Source organism: Nanorana parkeri, unplaced genomic scaffold (assembly GCF_000935625.1).
Source record: "Nanorana parkeri isolate BGI_ZX_2015 unplaced genomic scaffold, ASM93562v1 scaffold340, whole genome shotgun sequence".
Lineage (NCBI taxonomy): Eukaryota > Metazoa > Chordata > Amphibia > Anura > Dicroglossidae > Nanorana > Nanorana parkeri.
In genome coordinates this window covers 855,724-875,877 of record NW_017306608.1, presented here as the reverse complement: position 1 = coordinate 875,877, position 20,154 = coordinate 855,724, and the positions used below count along the sequence as shown (strand labels likewise).

General features: G+C 41.1%; 1 protein-coding gene across 3 annotated transcripts in view; it reads right to left on the bottom strand.

The window, feature by feature from the left end:
• The window catches only part of FAM134B (family with sequence similarity 134 member B), a 79,938-nt gene that overhangs the window by 10,281 nt on the left and 49,503 nt on the right, over nucleotides 1-20,154 (bottom strand). For all 3 annotated transcript variants that reach the window (XR_001941351.1, XM_018558455.1, XM_018558456.1), the window contains 3 exons: nucleotides 9,356-9,482; nucleotides 3,642-3,726; nucleotides 1,887-2,024 (listed from right to left, as the gene is read on the bottom strand). Coding sequence is in view for 2 of the 3 variants with exons in the window: in XM_018558455.1 (XP_018413957.1) it covers nucleotides 1,887-2,024; nucleotides 3,642-3,726; nucleotides 9,356-9,482 (350 nt within the window). In the remaining variant the exon portion in view is untranslated. The remainder of the gene's footprint in view (nucleotides 1-1,886; nucleotides 2,025-3,641; nucleotides 3,727-9,355; nucleotides 9,483-20,154) is intronic.

The window sequence follows — 20,154 nt, the reverse complement described above, 5'->3', positions numbered from 1 at the left end:
GACTACAAAACATATACAGGGTTATTGACAAAAGGGTGAAGAGTTTGGAGAAGGCAGGAGAAGTGAACAATCTAGGACAACATAGCTGAACTGGAAAGTGAGCTGAATTGGAGAATGTTTCCAAATCAGCTATGTTGTCCTAGATTGTTCACTTCTCCTTCCTTCTCCAAACTCCTCACCCTTTTGTGAATAATCCAAAATTTTCAAGTACATTCCTATGTACCTCAGTCTATTCATAAAATGCAGGCCATGGTGTGGAACCTGCTGTGTTCTATGGCAGTGGTTCCCAACCACCGGTCTGCAACCAAGTCCTTGGCCGCAGCCTTACTTATGTCAAGCTGCTGGATCCCAATTTGTTCTGACAGCACTCTGTTACAAAGAAGGCACTACCAGACAAGAATGAACAGGAAAGGAAAAAGCCAGTAAGGTGCTGGCAGCACTGCTACAGCACGTTCACTGTGAGTCTCAGTGCAGTGCTAGTAAAAGAAATGATCACATGTGGGTTCAAACCCTCCCTCCCCCTGAGCATCCGCAGCACAGCAGGTATTTCTATGAAAAACCCAGCTCCTGAATGGCACACCAACAGATTGTTACAATGAACAACTCATGTGTTGAAGTGCGCTGCTTTGAAAAAAAAAAGTTTGATTATTGTTCCATTTACGTACATTGGCTTCCTTTTTTTTTTAATCAAATGATTTGGCTCTCCACCTGGTATTTGTTTCTGTTTGCATTCATTTAACCCCTTCATGACTGAGGCCTTTTTTTCATTTTTTGTACCCATGTTATATTCCACATTTTAGGCCTGAAAATTACTTAAAACCCCCCAACATTATATATTTTCTGAATGCCAAGACCCTATAGAATAAAATGGTGGTAGTTGCAAATTTTTATGTTGCGCAATATTAGCGCAACTCTTTATTAAACCCCAATATTTAGTGAAAAATTTAATTAAATGCCCCAAAACACAACAAAATACCAATTTTTTTAATGAAATATAAAAGTAAAACGATACCATTCCCGGCGGCAAAAGTCACCGGGAGTCTGTTTAAACAGCCCGATGCTGGCGACGTACACTGTACGTCGTCAGTCACGAAGGGGTTAAAAAGCACTAAGCATGTTTAAAAGCACATTGTTATATTTTTAAAAAGTGCAGTATATTTTTTTTTTTTAAAGCAGCAATATGGGCTTGGAAAGGACTAGCCTGTCCCTCGTCCTTCACCAGTGACATCACACCACTAGTGTGCAGACTGATCCTACCTCCAAAACACACTCTCACACAGACACACACCTGCCATACCCTCTGCTCTCCTCTCCTGCACATACTGCTCACTGTCATATCCTCCGTACTCCTCCCCTGCACATACTGCCCACTGTCATACCCTCAGCACTCCTCCCCTGCACATACTGCCCACTGTCATACCCTCAGCACTCCTCCCCTGCACATACTGCCCACTGTCATACCCTCAGCACTCCTCCCCTGCACATACTGCCCACTGTCATACCCTCCACATTCCTCTCTGGCACATGCTACTCCTGCACATCCTGTTCCACTCCTGTTTACTATATCTGCAATCATTCCTGTCCTGCAACTGGCACACTTTTGCTAGTATTTAATATTCAAAGATTGATTTGAGTAAGAATGAATGAGGTATTTTATCTACAAAGCAAACATTACAATCTTTTTGTAAAAATGGGAGATCCTCTGTTGATAATGAAGACATATAAGGGGAGGCTATATCTAAAGTTGCCAGCGCTAGAGAGGAGTACTTTCTCTATAAATAGCAGTGAGCAGACAATAGAGGCTGCCTCTACTCTTCTGTTCAGTACAGTATAATGCAGACAGAGTAATCTGAGGTTATGTATTGAGATCCAACAGAAACACTTACTAGACCTGGCTTTCATCCACTGGCTGATAAAGGACTGCAACCCAAAATCCAGCTTCTGCAGAACTGGCTTCAGCTTGCTGTATGCTTTTTGTCCAATTTCATTGCATTTTAACAATGGACACAAGAAGGCACACAATACTGTATTGAAAACAAAATGAAAGAAACTCAGAATGACATTTTACCCATTTGTGTTGGTGAACATCCAAGTTTACTGCATTTATAAATGTGCTATTCAGTGTATCAATCATAACACATAAATGTTATAATCCATCTAGAGTTCCAGAAACGCAAACAAGTCATTGGGCCAAAAGAAAAGTTAAAAATAATTATTGGCGCTGAAGACCTGCCACTTATTCTGGCATCATTCCAAATGCTTCAAGAGGAACATTGTAGTACAATATAAGAAGGCTTTTCACATACTGTAGGGGCATATTTACAGTAGAAAGGATTCACAATCCCTGTACAGTGACCCTGTTCATAAAGTACAGTGGCCAGGTGAAAAACATTTACCATTGTTCACCAATATCTGTTCTTCAATTGGAAAAGTGACTATTCTAACATTTGTCCTATATATCATTGGACAAATGTTATAATCCAGCACATTTGTAATTGTTCTATTTCTAACAGTCACCAGCCTGTGCGGCCAAATAATTCCACTGTTTTACATTGAATCGCAATTACTTTCTATGGAGAGCACTGCATGGGTTAATTGCTCATATTGTCTAAGGGGACAGGAATAAGTAAAAATACTCACCTTATTCTTCCTTCTACCGTCAGCTGGAGCTCTTCTCTGCTCTCTGACATCCAAGGATGTGGGTAAGGCCCTCTCCCTCCTCACATATAATGCAGGACTACTGGTTCTGTATTGTACATCATGACATTAGAGAACTGGGACCAGTCGACAAGCAAGCAACCTCAGAGGACTGAACAAGCAATAAGGTGAGTATTTTTCCAGAGTGGGGATTTAAGGTGAGTTACTAGTATGGCCATGAATGCAAGAGCATATTGGTATGTTTCTGACACTGATTAGAGCTAAAGAAGCTCTTTGGAGCAGCAATACCTCTTCAACATTACAGAACAGGTCCAGTTACTATAAGTGTGAATATCACTAGCTATAAAATGATCTGAATGAATAAGAAGCTTCACATACTATCTAACCCTATATTGAAATATGAAAACATGAAATGAAGATCTGGTTCATGTTTGTTTGTCACAGGATCCTATATGGTGTAAAGGTGTCAGGCGGCATGGTGAAAAAAAAAAGTTTCCCAGCACACTCACCAGCCAGCCATCCTGCAAAAAAATTCACTGTCTACATACTAGGGTTAAAAACAGAGGTTTAAGTTGTAAAATATGTGGAAGCCACAATGCCTCATTGAGGCCCCTCTGTCTAGTGCGGTCCTAACTCTAATCTATGAGATCCTCCATCTTGGAGCATGAATGGCAAAGGATGAATTGGGTGCAGGTTTGCCAGGAGGTAGCCCATTCCATTGTATGGTGAATAGTGTTTTAGTAGGAAATTAAGATGATTGAAGTCAGTAATGGAACAATCAACTGCATGTATATAAAATATAGCCCATTGCTACAAGTTTGCCTCATATATAAGTTGTTTCCAAAAGGGAAGTTGATAATGTTACACAGAAATCCATCAGGTCCCAGCTGCCCCCTTTTTAGTATAGGTTGGTAAACAAAGTATCTGAAAAGACAGACATTTTCAAACAATTTGAATATATGATGCTAAATGAAAGTACTTACATATTACATAGGTGAGGACAATTCCTGGAATGTAGCTTCCCAATATAACGAGAAATGAACACACACTGCATGCCAGAAGGCAAAACTGCAAAAAGAAAGCATAACTGGTACTGTGGATATACAGATATCTATAGGCTTGTTAGTTTTTACAACATGGATAAAAGACAAAACAAAACTAAATGTCTGTTAAGTCAGCACAAGTCACCAAGATAAAAATGGGCCACCTTCATATGGACAACCAGCCAAGGTGACATCATCTCATATACTGCCATTTAAAGTGCATCCATGGTCTAGTTCAATGAGTGTAATGAAGCACATGCCTTCCAAGGGTATGATATTATTACTCTTCGCCATCACTTCACTGGAGAGCAACAAAGACTATTGTGCACAGTCTGTCTTGTTTGACTGTCAAACATGTTGCCTTTTACTTTACTTGTCTGCCACATTATTAGTCTTATTTCTCTTCCATCATGGGAACTGATCACTCAGACCACGCATAGTCTTATAGTGTAATCCCTAGTTTCTGCCACATCAAACTAATTGAAAGACTAAATTCAAATGCATTTCTTTCTAGCACAGTACCTTTACCAGTGGTACAAATCTGTATTGTAATATCATTTCTCATTTTAAATGCCTTGTAGTTGTGCCACAGTAGAGCTGCATTTTATGACAGTCACCTGACTATATTTTTATGTCAGGGAACACAATATTACAAAAATGCTGACATTTTATATATACTGGCAATTGTAATTTCTTGTATGAAAGGAGTCTATTTGGTCAACTCCTAAGACAAACCTATGTCTGCATCCACATCTGTCCTTGACATTAATGTCAATGTCCTTAAATAAAGAACTGTCAACAAACCACGTTAATTTTTTATGCAGCAACGTTTGTGTATTTCATGTACTAAAGTGTATCTGTGTCATACTGCTTGCAAACTAAATAATTGGGGTATATTAATAGAAAAAAAAAACTGCATAGCTTATTTGTCCATTTGTCCTTTTGTCGGCACAAGTTTATCATCTGTTGTGGGGAGAATGTGTCAAAATGGAATGTTCTTAAGGTATTTTCCCTCCTGGCCCAATGATCTTAAATAGGTATATTCATACAGAGCAGAGTACATGTGGAAAAACTGTATTGTGACCACTAGATGAAGCTGAGGATTATAGGAAATAAATACGTTAGTAATGATATACAATTTTACAAGAGGTTACAGGTGCTGGTCCTGTAGCTTGAAGGGGATCAGTAGGGATAGAGTATGTAAAAGTCCTTTTTCCAGGTACCCTAGACCTAAACCAGCATTTACCCTTGCAGTGTTGGAGGCAGCCCCACTGAAAGGGGAGGTTTTTATGTTGTTGTTATACATGGAGATAGGCTTTAAAGTAGGAATGCACAGATACTTTTTGAGTACCAGTGCAGATACTTGGCATTTTCATGAGAACTACCAGGGTTGCAGCGGTTGCAGTTGGGACCTGGCTCTGGCACTCCACCACTGTCCTGAAATCATTATTCTGTATTGTTTTAGAAAAACTGTCACATGACAATAAACAAAAATGTATCAGTACTCGTACTTGTAAGTACTCGGCAAGTACCAGTACTCGTACTCGCAAAACTGGTATCTGTGCATCCCTTTATTTATATTTATAAAAACAAAATCGTACATTAAAACAGAGATGTACAAATCCCAGGAGCTCCGTGTGCTCCTTACAAATGACAGCTGCCTCCTAATTTTTTTATTTTTCTCTAGTGTAGTCTTGGAGCTCAAAAGTACCGGTACATGTACTCGTACTTGTACCGAGTACTGTACTTGGTATCTGTGCAACCCTACTTTAAAGTACTGTACCCTTACTATGCCACGCAACAGTACTGGCATACAACAAATCTTGGTGGTGATTACACTGACTAGCAGAAAAAAAACTTTGTCCAAGTTCAATTGATGTACAGTACATGTGCTAGCGCACTTTATGACACACCATAAATATCTGCGGGAGGGTTTAAATTACTTGTTGGAATGTGTGAAATGTGACAGAGCATGCTTTACACTATGGTACTAATTACACTGGGATGGATTGTGCTAATAAAAGTTTAAATCTTGCAAATGATCAAATAAGTCAAATATGACCACATGCCAACATGTTTCTTCATCATTCTATTGTAGTTAAGCTAAACTAGACACAATGTTATCCTCTGCCAGTGTTATAAAATGTGTTATTAAAAGCATTGGACAGGAAATAAGAAATCATTGACCCATGTATACTTTTAATCTTACATAAGTGGCATGACGCAATATACTTGTCTATTGAACATCTTTAAAAAGGACCTGCCATGCAGCTTTGGCAGTTACTTCATAATGCATTCTTCAGTAAAATCATGCATGCAGTGTATAATACCTACCATATGGAATTTGCATAACGTCAGCTAGAAAACTTCGACCACCCTTTGCTACCGTGTTTCCCCGAAAATAAGACACTGTCTTATATTTTTTTTGCCTCCAAAAAACACACTAGGTCTTATTTTCAGGGGATGTCTTCTTTTTTTTTTCAATGTGCAACAAAATGTACAACAATCTAAAGTTATCTGGTGTCACTCCGCCTGTCACAGTAACTGGCGCTATAGAGGAAGTATCGGCTAATGCGACTCGGCTCCCTCCGTCGCCACAGCCTTGCTTTCTACAGCGCCGGCTTCCTTTGCCATCAGGGACAGTGGTACCAGCGGTGCAGCAGTGGGGACATCAGACAGTGGACAGCGTGGTAAAGTACGGTACCATTTACCGGTACACATTACAGTCCAGTACCATTACATTAAGCAGTGCCTTCAGGGGGACAGCAGTTGGTGAAGTATGCCACTGGAGTGCTCCCTGTCACTGTGCTGGCCGGAGGGAGTCCCCTGTCATCCCCTTAATACAGTATGTCCCTGCAGGCTGATACCATCTCTCCTGCTCATCAAGTTCCCCCTCACATGCTACACTAAACTAGGTCTTATTTTCAGGGTAGGTCTTATATTACAGGAATCTTGAAAAATAGGGCTAGGTCTTACTTTCAGGTTAGGTCTTATTTATCGGGGAAACAGGGTATTTAATGACTTACATCACATTATAGAAGTTAACTGATTTTATAGAGAGAAATGCTAAGCCACTCACATCCAATTAGAATGCTGCAGTAAGTGTTGCAAAAATTCTACTGCACTTAACTTAACTGGTGGGTCGCGACCCAAATTGTTTCGCAATCCCATGTTCAGTGGGTCACCTTGTGCCTTTCACTATGCTAGATGAGAGACTCCTCAGCCTCCCCCTAGCACAGCACTGTCAGTTCTCGCGCCGATCAGTCATTCATAATATACTGCCGGGCGCCAAGTGTCATCTTGAGGTGGGGCGGGCTGGGAGCATTGCTGTGAGGGAGCTTTTTTTAAACCTATATTGCTTACAGCTCCCTCACGTGCCCTGTAGAGGTGCCTGGACCAGAGTGGCATGACATTCTGGCTCTCGGCACCTCTACAGGGCACACAGGGGAGCTGTACAAGCAATGCACATATGGATGGAGCTCCATCACAGCACAGCAGTCCACACTGGACCTCAAGCTGAGGATCCACTCCAGTTCTCGTAAAGTAGTGAGACTGGGTGGATCTTAAAAAAGAAAGAAACGTAAACATTTTTTGGAGTGTGTGTATGTATGTGTTTGAATGAGTGTGTGAGATTGTGTCTGTGGTTGTTTGTGTCTGTACGTGTTTTTGGGGGCCCGTTCACACTTGTACAGTGTATTAATTGTACAGTCCTGTATTACGCAATCACGCCTACCACACTTTCTGGTGTGCGAGCTGCGTTGCGTTGCCTTTTATTTGAATGGCACCTGAAATGCACCTCCTGCCCACAGTTCGAACACCCGCACCGGAATGCGCAATATTATAATGCCATGCATTCGGGTGCGGTGTTACTTGGGCCGCGACTTAATGATGACAAATGTGGGTCCAGAGTTACACAGGTTGGGAACCACTGATTTAGATGAACCTGGAAGAGAATCTAAACATACACTTGTATAGCAAAAATACACAATATTCTGTTCTGTAATGTAAGATACACACTCATTACATTAGCCTACAACTATGTAGTACAAGGGCCTACATAGGTAATCCATTTCATTTATATCAAGTTACCTAGGCACTTGCAGTAAATTGTACAGTCTGCTTGTGACATTTGGGTCCAGCTAAAAGTACAACTGAAGCCAACACTCTTTTTTTAGTTTTGGAAAGAGTGGTTAGGGATTAGAACACCTGTCATGTTTTAATGCTGTCTCTGTGTCCCTGTAAGTGAGATTAACCCCTCTATTTCTCCTGGTGATGGTTATCACTGAAAGTGAAAGTAACATAAAATCTCAAATTCTGGGTTGGCATCAGAACAAGAATAAATGTGAAATCTTCCAATCAGGACACTAGTTCTGGTGACCTTGCAGATCACCAGGAATTTCCTCTCACTTCTGATGTAGCTACCAGACAGGAAGTTAAGGGAAATCTCCTCAATGGGACACAAATGGAAAAAAAGAAGCTGACAGGAGTTATAACCCTCCCTTACTCTATCCACAAACAACAAAAACGTTTTGGCTTCAGTTCCACTTTAGGTGTGTCCACCATGCCATGATAATACCAAACAATGTGACAGATTCCAGCATCGCTTGTGGGCCCCATTCAGAGACGAATCGGCCTGCCCGTACAGCTCCGTGCTGCGTGCGGGGCCGTACCAAGCAGCTGCCGGGAAGGACAGGTGCTGCGTGTGATTAGTACGCAGTCCCCGTCCTTCTCTATGGGGCTACGCGGCCGTACGCCCCCCTACGCTCACCTCAATTGCCGGTTCGTAGGGGTGCGGGTGAACGTATTCATACGCTGCCGGAATGGATCCTGTATGCGTCCCAGCCAGAAAACCCGCACCCCAATGGACCTGCAATTGAGGTGAGAGTAGGGGGCGTACAGCCGCGTAGCCCCATAGAGAAGGACGGGGGCTGCGTACTAATCACACACAGCACCTGTCCTTCCCGGCAGCTGCTTGGTGCGGCCCCGCACGCAGCACTGAGCATGTGCAGGCCGATTCGTGTGTGAATGGGGCCTAAAGTGTGTATGAGTTTTATAGAGGGTAGCAAGCAAGTCTGATACTGTATCAGGAGTAATTGCAACTGCACACAAAGACATTTAAGAATGTGACCAACCACTGATGGGTCTTTTTTCTACAAATAAAAATAAACTTCTGAGCACATATTTGCCTCAACTTTGCACCAACTGCAGGAAGACTGGAAGCAGTTCTAGCTTTCTAAAGACAAGCGTGGATAAGTGGATAGCTTACTATCTCATACCTACATGCCCATCTAAAGCCAGACTACCACAGTTTAAAATTAACTCAGTTATATTAATGTGAAGAACAGAGTTTTAAGAATCTTTATGGTGCAGATGTACACAGGTTTACTAGAAAACACAGTGGTGTTGGTTTACTACAGGAGTAGTGTGAATGTTCATTTTGAATACCCATCATGTGCTATAAAACATCCTGTTTTCCTAATTTCCCTCACACTTAATTGGGTATTCAAAGAGGATTTTATTCACTAACCATCACTTTGCTAGTAGGACATTCCCTAATCCTTTATTAAATCATTCCCACCATCTGCAATTAACATACTCAAGTTTAACCCTCACAACCTTCATAGTCTCTGAACATACAATGCTGGATAACATACTTTGCCTGGATTTTGTTGTTTAAATAGGGATAATTCTTGAAGAAAAGTGCAGTAACCCGACCAGGATTCTTCCATGCACTGACCAAGCTGAGGTTTGCATTCTGAACTAGAGTTGATTGCCTCCCACCTAAACAAATAAAAAAATTGATTCTGTTGAACATGATTTACCATATACAAAGAATGGGGTGCACCTAGAGTAATTGACACCCAAAGCAGATTATTTTTAACACCCTCCTGTTTTTTATGGCAACATTATTTTCAGTAAAACACATGCAATTAAAGTAAAGCAAATACAAATAATGTCTAGAAAAGAAACACAGACATTGTATTGTCCTCTTACTTTGGTGGTCAGTGGAGTAGGTCCCCTTTACATTGGTGATCAGTGTAGAAGGTCCACTGGTGGTTAGTAAAAAAGTGCTTTCTTGCAATAGTGATCAGTAGGGAAGGGCCTTATTGCACTGATGGTCAGTGGTAAAATACTGCTTACATTGATAGTCAGTGAAGAAGGGCCCACTTACACTGAGGATCAATGTAGAATGTCCACCTTATATTGGTGGTCATTAGAAAAGTGCTCTCTTGCAGCAGTGGTCAGAAGAGAAGGGCCCAATCGCAGTGATGGTCAGTGGAGAAAGGCCCCTTACATTGAAAGTCAGTGTAGAAGGGCCCATTTACACAGTTGGTCAGTGGAGAAGGGCCACTCTACTCTGATGCTCAGTGGAGAAGGGTCACTAAAGAAGGGCCTCTTTAAATTAATGGTCAGTGAAAAAGGGCTTCCTTACATTGGTGCTCATGGGAGAAGGCAACCCATAGAACAGTGGTCAGTAAAAGAGGCACCTCTTTACATTTATGGTAAGTGAAAAGGATGCCATTCTTACAGACAGACGAAAAGATCACTGGTGTCAGTAGTTACTTATTTGAAAGGTTCCACTGGTCCCATGCCACTGGCTTTGGCGTGTAACATCAGCTGCCAGAACAATACAGTTACTGTCAAGATGAAAGTCAATCTTCTACTGCTCCAGGAACCCCTAACAACCACTGAAGGAAACATGGCTGTGTAAGGCTGAGCTGAACTGTCTTCTGTTCACATTGGGGAAGGATTTTTTTTAACCATATACAACCCTAGACTTGTCAACCTACAGCTGCTGCTCAGAACTAAGGGATATGAGGATGAAGTTTTTTTACCAACCATTGTGGGATGGATTGATTGCTGTCCTTAAGGTGGCCATACATGTAGGGATTTGTGATCAATTTAGATACAAGTAACTGCAAACATGCAATTCATCTTCAATTAAAATATTGAACCCTGCAACAGATACAATATCAATTGAAAATATGATCTACCAGAAATGCTTTATTATAAAACAATAATTTAATTGATCTGTATTACAATAGGTTGTTTGTTACACAAGCAAACTTTTGCCCAAACAATCAGAAATGATCAATCATATTCCACCACAGTCAATCACCTTGATCGAAAGCTCACTAAATCAGCTGAATCGTTAACTGAATGAGGTTTTACAATTCCTCTTAAATTTGAACATTTTAGTGGCATGGAATGATTGATTAAATGATCATATAAGTATGTGTGTGGCCACCTTTACACATTTGATAAGCAGAAAATGTTGTGGTTATCTATGTTGATGTGGGTTAATTAGCAACCGAATGAGAATGGGCGATGAGTGCACTAGCTGTGGACACCATGCAATTACAGGTACTCTGTGCCAATGAATGAGCCAACAATGCAATCACAGAACAATATCCTGTTAATAATGTTGATATGTAAACAGAAGTATCTGGTATCTAAAACATGAAGCATAGCCCAACCAAGAAACCAGACAGAAACGTAAGTGCAACATAAAAATAAAAAGAGTTTATTGAGAGAAACAATAAACAAAACAATAGAGGAAGTCCAGGACCTAGTCAATGCCAAGCCCGAGTTCAGATGCCAAAAGGGTAGTCATCCGGCCCAGGTCAGGGAGAGCAGAATGAACTTAAGCAAAAGCCGGAGTCAGGAACCAGGAGATCAGTCAGCCATAGTTAAGGGTCATACACGGAGAACAAGAACAACAGCACATCACTTGGTATATCTGAACACACACAAGGGTGGAGACTGAATGGACAAGCTGAAGGTAATATAGTGAACTGGTGTTTGCATCATCGCTCTGAGACAGGATTTGGCAAGAGTTGTTAGTAGTTGCAGAATGATGATGTTGATGGGTTTGGTCAATGGAGGGCACCAAAGAGGAACAACAGTGCCAAACATACTGCAAAACAGCCATGCACAGCCGACCGGAAGAGGAAGGGTAAGAAACCCTTTTAGAAGATGAAGATCACCAGCACTCAAGTAGTCGCATTCAATCCTAGTGCTTATTTATTGAAGTGAAACGTTACAAACATCATATAGGCAACGTTTTGGGGCCACGCAGGGTCCCTTTATCAGGGCAACATAGTGACTATGGATGACTATCACTGCAAGCACCATGGCTGTTCGGGTCCAATCGCTGTAAGGAGTGCAGGGGACACATCTGAATACTACAGTGTAAGAAACACTGACACAAAGAAAACATGGAGCATATCATAACATAGAAAAGTGAAGCTCTACCTAATGGAAAAACCAACAGTAACATGTATGGACCTACTGCAAACAAAAAATACTGTTTTTCCACACACCTCTTTTAATGAGATCATAAAAGAGGCTACTACAATTATATTTAAAACACCCAAATCCACAATAACCTTGAAGTATCTAGTCATTTGAAATGGATACATTTCATCTTACCCCCTGTAGTACCTGCTCTCTAGATGTGAACACCATTTGTAGCTCACGGTATACTGAGCTTAGGCTAACGGGAGGATGCTAGTTTGTGTCCTCCCGTTACCCTAATGAGAACTATGGGGAAAAACACTGACCCCATAGTTCTCCTTTAAAATAACCGGCACAGGTATGCCTGCTGGTTAAGTGTTCAATAACAACATTGCATTTAATGGTAGGTTCAAGGGTATCTATGGTCAAAAACTAAAAACATTTGCATTTGTATACTGAATTTCCATAAGTTCTAACCCATTCCTAATAAACATATCAATCTAGAAGTTTGTACACTTACTTATTGATGATGCTCATAGTATGTACTTCCTCAATTCAGTGACACAATTTCGCTCAGCCCTGTGAATATGCACGTCCTTGTGTTACAACCCTCACAGAACCTACCTTCTGAACAACTCAACGTCTGATCAATGTAAAATTATCACTGCTTGCTGGAAGCAATGTATGATGCACACTTGTTGAAGTTGATGAAAGTGATGGGCAGACAGAAGGCAGCGCAGCGCTCACTACATAAAAGGGATTTTTAAAGTAAGCTTTAATTGCATTATCAAAAACAACTCTAGTATGTATTCATATTACAATGCTGATGTTATAACAGTATAGTATTTGCTGGGACTGCATTACAACTGCTTTAAGTTAAGCAGGCTGACCACTAGGTGCCTGTATGTCATCTCCTCCAATAACAAGACCTAACAAATGATCACATGTGTTGATGCTTTATGAATTTGGCAGGTACCCACACCACGTAACTGCAGAGCATTATAAAGCTTATACATGTCCAGAAAAGGAAAGATTAAAATGTCAGGACGCACATGTGGTAGGCACATCGAGCCACGACCTTTTACAGACTTTACAGACTTAGGGGTTTATTTATAAACATATGCAAATATGTTTTACTTTTAAATATCTGTAATATCTGTTACTTTTTTCTCTGTGTTGGATTTTGCAGCAACATTTTACTAGCTTTTGTCAGTTTGATATAGAAAGCTGTGATTTCTAATTGCTGAAAAAAAATAAAAAGGACTGCAAAACAAATTAGATTTAGTAAAAATAGTTTTACAGCAGTTAAAAGTGTCAGAATCTATGTTGGCCACCAAACAAAATTGTGATATATTGACTTTAACCTTTTATAGATAGGAGCCTTTGATTTTGAGATACACTACATAGTAAATCTGTAAAAAATAAGTCAAGGCAACTGGACTTGCTGTATTTTTCTTGACGACGTTTCACTGGTCATCCAATCAGCTTTCTCTATTCAGAATGACTTGTACAAAAATTCAGGGAGGAGGACTGGTTACATAGTAAATGTCAAAGTAAGGGATCGTCCACACCAGATGCGAAAAGATTCCTTTTTTGAATACATTCCGAAAGCATGCACAGAAAAATAGTTTTAAAAAAATCAATAATGCATACAAAAAAGTATACCAGCATGCATTATTTTTTTTATATGCATAAGACGCATTAACAAGAGTGAAGAAAAAAAATATTTTCTAATTGGGTTCCATACTCCCCATTTCACTTCCTGGTTTAGGAAACTTGTGTGCAGTGGCCTGTTTTGTAGATCTGTGCAGTACTGTACAGGATTGCATATATATAAGGCGATGGCAGACAGATCTTGGGTGGATGTTGATGCTTTTATAAGCATGGTACAGGAGCACACTGAACTCTATGGCCCAAAGAGCTGTTATTAAAGGGACTATGCGAAAAAGAGCAGATATCCTTAGCACTGTCCACAGAAGAATCTTGATTCTGATCCCACACACTAAACATTGGAGAAGTCAGAGGAAGAAAAAGGAAGTGATCTCAGTGGACATGTTAGCATACTCCTCGAAAAATAAAGATTTTTGTAGTGAAGGGGAAAAAATGCACAGCAACACATTCCAAATACTTGTACACGTGCATGCGAAAACGTACACTGAACACAGGGATTGTGGTGTGAACAAGCCCCAAAACAGGAGTGGAAATAATGTAAATAGAGACAGGTAAAGGTATAAAAAGATGTAAACTTGCACTGACTAGAGCAGGCACCATAAGGTGATTATGCCTACTTTCCCTACGCTCCCGTGATCTGCCACCAGAACATGCTGACATAGATTCTCAGCAAGCTTCTCCCAATTCCCATGTAACAGCACTTAGGCCTAGCAACCGACAGCTCAGGCATTATGTACTGCTTTACAGCAGAGGGGAGTGATTTGTGTTACATCATACCTGAAAGTACCTGGAAATTCCAAGGCAGCAAAGGAGCAAGAATGGTAAATGTAATCACCCGACTGTGTACTTACATTTTGCACGCAAACTTAAATAACATTTACTTTATATTCAGGGGTGCCCCTATACTTTTTGCCGCATGAAGCCGATGGAGGGTGGTGGTGCAAATTACGGGGGGGGCGCTGCCGATGCCCATTCCCAGGGAGTGGGGTGAACGTTACCTCTGGCTTCAGTTCTGTCCGGTGTCCCGCCAGGCTAAATTAAGTCACTGGTTGCCAGGAGCTGGGCAGGGTGGCAGCCAGAGTGTCATGCTCAGCTGCTGGCAACCAGTGATATCAGTGAGCTGGAAGGGACGCCAGACAGAGCATCACAGGTTGCTTAGAGCACCTGCCTGCCCCCCCCTTCCATCTGGCACTGTCCTTCCTTCTGCTGGAGGGGGGCTACTTTTGTTCCCCATGGTCCCTGTGTTTGTGTTGTAAAGTAAAATTGTAGAAATGTCACCAGCACACCAGTCCTTTTAAGATAGCAAAAGCTGCAATTATTGAAGTTTTTTGTCATATGACCAAACAAGAGCTTTCGGGACAGCACAGGGTCCCTTCATCAGGCTTTAGCATCGTCAATGCTAAAGCATCGTCAATGCTAAAGCCTGGGACATATCGGTAAGGAGTGCGACAAGGATAGTACTTATTGTGTTGTAAAGTAGCCACAGCTCCAAGCTTGCTCCCGTGATGAACTATAACTTCGATACAAATGAATAAACTAAACGTGAGATTGTAGTCCATCATGGGAGTGCGATTGGAGCAGTAGCTACTTTACATCACACACAGGGACCATGGGGAACAAAAGTAGCCGCCCTATAGAAGAAAGGGCAGTGTCAGCACCAATTCAGAGATGATTTGAGGAGCTACAGCTCCTTGTTTGTTTAAGTGTTTTAATAGAAGGATAATGTCAGGGCCACAAATATAATGAAGTGGCCCCATGGGATTGTGTCATCCCCTACACCCACTTAATTCAATTAAATTATTATTTTAATCCAACAATAGTTTTAGTCACGATAAGGTACAGTCTTCTGGAATTTTCCGTCGGGCTGTTTCTGGTTTCCCATTTTGTCTGTTTTCAGGTACCCTTAATAGTGTCATGTCAATTCTGCCTGGAGATGGCTGTCGCTAGGAAGATCTTTGGAAATAAGGTGGTCGTGATTAGTTACCTAAGTTTTGGAGGGAAAAGTAAACAACCAATCAGTTGTGGGACTCACCTTTAAATGTTTACGGTCAGAAGCTCTCTTCAGCAGTGATCGTCTGCAACACAACTTGCCCCACCCTCCCTCCCTTGTCGCGGCTATCCTTTTTGGGGGTATTGTCGCCCACATATGTGGGTGGACAGTGTTAATGTTATATTGGACTGGTGATGAGTATGGCTCGAGTCTGGGTGACTGAGCTACTTTATGTTAACTGGTTTTAAAAGTTCATTCGTTTATATATTAGTGTTGTTGAATTTAAATAAAGAATTTATATTTTGCTTTTAACCCCAATAAAGGGCCGCGGCCAATATTTTCCACTCATATCGTTTGTATAGTTTTTATTTATTCTGTCATATATTTTAATGTATTTATAGGTTGTGGGTGCGGTGGGGTTCTACAATCCCATGTAGTGTGTGAGGTGGAGGTCTCCCTGTTAAAGTCTTAAAGACCTCAACTAAGCTAAAGATAGTACTCTGATCCAGTCTATCCTGTAAGGCGTTCTAATTTAAATTATATATCTGATTTATACTTTTACTGATATGAAACTGCTTTAATGTTTGTTTAAGTATGTTTGTAGAAGGATAATGTACACAAGTTCAGCAATCTGTTTAAAATATCTAAATCCACACCTGAGGCAATTCATGTGATTCCTTTTGGCAGTCACAGCCTGTTATGACTGCAGCAATGTTATCTCTGACTGTTTGTGGTCCTGGCATTCCACCAGGCTACTGAAACTGAATCCAGTCACACATTACTTAGGCAGTCTCCCTTCAGCTGCCAGACACAGCTGCCTCTCCACTTCATGGTATCTTCTGATAATATCTTGCTCTGAGAGGATGACTAATGACCTTACGGTCTCGTGTAGTAAGAGCGGTGAGGCAACCTCATGGACCGCTGGGTCTGGTTGGTTATCAGCCTCCAACCCACCTCAGATCACAGAGTTTCAGGTTGCAGATTTCCAAACCTGCCATTTTAAACTACGAGCATGACCTAATCATGTGAGCAGATAGTAAATACTTCCAAGTAACTATTTTGGTTTATAGCTCAAGGAAATACAATCAAACAAAATACATGAGAAAAGCCAGTAAAGGAGCTGGAAATGTCACTAATGCATTTCACATACTACAGAAATCAAGCTGTGACTGGAAGAGAATAGATTATACCTCTTACTTAAAATATTGTAAAAAGAATGTTCTATAGAAATAGACATGTCTAAAACCAAATATGATTTATTTTCATTAGTTTTTGATATATAGTTCCCTAAATGAATACTAAAAGGAATGTGATCAACTGACCAACACACAGGCAGAACCATTGACATATGTTTGATGATATATTGTATATACTGAATATAAAAAGGTTTTAGTGACAAATGCTTTCTAGGGACCTGAAAAAACAGGGACTAACCTAGTCAACAAAAATTACCACATACATTTTGGTCATTAAAGCAACCCTATTATATGCAAAAGTTTATAGTAAACACTGCCAGATGCGAACTACTCAGGTTATTAACAACTCACTGCATAACCAGTGAAGTCTGTGCCCTGAGACCCAGGTATTCCACCACTGGTGCCACCATCTTGTATCTAGCACACCATAGAAAAGGGGAGCAGGGCTGTCTTTCTTGTGACACTCGTGTCACAGCTCTATGCATATGTTAGTGGCCTGCTGATTTTTCACAAAATGTAGAAACTTGCCCACTAGGGATGAGCTCAGGTTTGGACTAAACCTGGTCAAAACCTGAGCTCCTCCAAACCTGGAGAGCAGCACTCCCAAACACAAAAGGAATTTCCGACCCGCATGCCAGTGCAGTAACATCACTGACCTTATATGGCTATATTAGATCATTGACATTTACCTAATATGGCCATGTCACCATATAAGGTAAATTAGATCAGCACAAGCACCCCGCCCCCTTGTTTATATAGTCAGATGCGACATGGGGAGGGCGGGAGGCCCATGTAGCTTCCATGTTCGGATGAGCTCGGGTTCAGAGCAGGCTCGGTCTAAACTGAGCTTGTCCCTTTTGCCCACAAGTAACAGCACTGTTTAGTCTGCTAATACTGCACATTTTGTAGAAAGGAGGAGTAGGTTTGAAGCATTTAATGGATCAGATTCTGAAGGTATCACTACATGTTTAGGGAATAAGATAATTAGGGTATAACACCACTGAGTTCAACAGAGGGTGGCCAGTTTTGGGCAGTTACTATGTATATTGTCTTGTCAGATGATTATCATCTAATATCTTTTACAACTGTTTACTAGAGAGCTGTTGGATCTTGTTAGATGACAGCTGGCCTGACATGGATGAATGTAAGCCAATTCCTGTGACAGGAAAATCAAAAGAGGTGGGCGGAAAATTGTCAGCCGAACATTGACAGCAGCCAATCAGCTGCACTTACAGTTCAGGTAATCAATCTAACAGAAGCAGGAGATTCCTTAGTCCACTCTGTTTACTGTGGATGGGGTAACCAAGCGTTTTTCTCTCGTTCAGTCCATGTATGGCCAACTTTACTGGCGGACAAGACACTTTTTGAGGCAGACAGCTTTTTGCAAGTACAGTAATATATAATCCCAGCATTTACAAGGCTATCATTCCAGTCTTGGAAAGTCCACTTACAAAGGCTGGAGAGGGGTCATCATATTCAAGTTATAATAGGGCAACAGATAAGATTTTTTTGTACAGAACGAGTGCTTTCTCTTGATCTGGTTTAATGAACAATTGAGAATAGTCTTTAGTTATTCTAAGATACAGTGCTTGATTATAAGACAGGTTGCTCATGCCAACATCTAGCTGGAAACCTAGATATATGTACTTTCAACTAGCACAAATGGCACAGCATGCTCAAATTAGAAGTCCCATATATAAAAGTCACCTGGGTAAGTAAGTAAACCCGAGGAAACAAAATAGGTTTCCTGGAGATAACAGACATATGCTAAACCTATGGAGGCTCCTGGATGCTGACCAAGTTTTCCAAGAAAACATTATCATGTGATGGCTTGTGTGTCAGCCTGCTGCTTGGAAAGGGATATTCTTAAACCAACAGACACATGCACTGAGCCATGTACAGGATACATACACTCACTTACGTAACAGAATGTAAATAGAGAAAGGTCACGTCTTGCTTATTTAATCAGGGTGTGCAAAGAGCAATGATGAACAACAGTAAACCTCTATTATTTAATCAGATTTTACCTTCTAATTAGTTTAGAGCTATCAGAACACTTAAAGATGATTGGCAATGAATTCCAATGTGTTAAATGCACTTTGCACAATATCCTGTTACTAAAATAATTTGATACTGAAGTTACACAAGTGACCAGCATATTCATAAAGCAGTGAATGTGACAGCCACCAAACATCCAGTGGAGGCCATTTAAAATACATGCACCAGGAATATATAGCTGCATAGTCTAGTAAATGTATAGTAAATGTGCTTTATAAACATACCCTATAATTTTAATGTGGTCCAGTCAGCTCTATCAAGGCATTGACAGAAGCGGATCTTTAGTTTATGATTTATTATATTCAGCATGTGTTGGATCAGTACATTTATTTTAAGCATCAAAGTTCTCAACCTGAGACTTTTGGCCTTAAAAGAAGAAGGTAAACAGGGTCCCCAAGAATCCCCACACTTCTAACCTTTTCATAATGGTTAACCTGACCCTAACACTTGACCCTCGTCAACCCTAATAATTGCACCTGAACATGTATCCTCCTCAGGGTTGTGCCTCCCATGAGGTCAGTTGAGGCCTCATGGCAGCACTCTGTTTAAAGGAGAACTATGAGGGGAGTGCTTTTCACTCACCTCATAGTTCTAGCCGACCTGTGACAATGAGACTGTCACAGGTCGGCTCAGTAGATCGGGAAGTGAGCGAACACATACCGGCGTTCGCTCACCTCTCGATCCTGTCACAGCTCTCTGCCTGACTGGTGGAACGAACGGGGGAGGGGGCGGGTACAGCTGGCTCTGCCTCTAGATAGGCAGAGCCAGCTGTCACTCATGCAGCTGGGTGGATCCAGACATAATTGTCGGGATCCGCTTCAGCGTCTCAGTATACCACGAGCAGTAGCTCGCGTTATACTGTGGTGTCTCAGTATACTGAGCTTAGGTTGACTGACGTGAGGACGCTAGTTTGTGTCCTCCCGTTACCCTAAGGAGAACTATAGGGAAAAGCCTTAACCCCATAGTTCTCCTTTAAGTAAACTGAGAAGTGACTCTGTCTGTGCATGAGAGAAGGAGTTACCTGCCCTGAGTCATTGCTGAACTCTACTTAACATTTTATTCAGGAAGTTTGCAGTAAGCCAAGATTATTAACTGCTCCAGAATCATGTTCAGATAATAGTTCAAACCGATAAACCCCATGTTATCAATTGTGCTTACAGCAAACTCATAAACATGTTTATCTAAAACTGGATAAAGTAAGTCTGTCCTTCCTTCTGGAGGGTGGCTACCTTTGTTCCCCATGGTCCCCGTGTGTGTTGTAAAGTAGCCACCACTCCAAGCTCTCTCCCATTGGGGACTA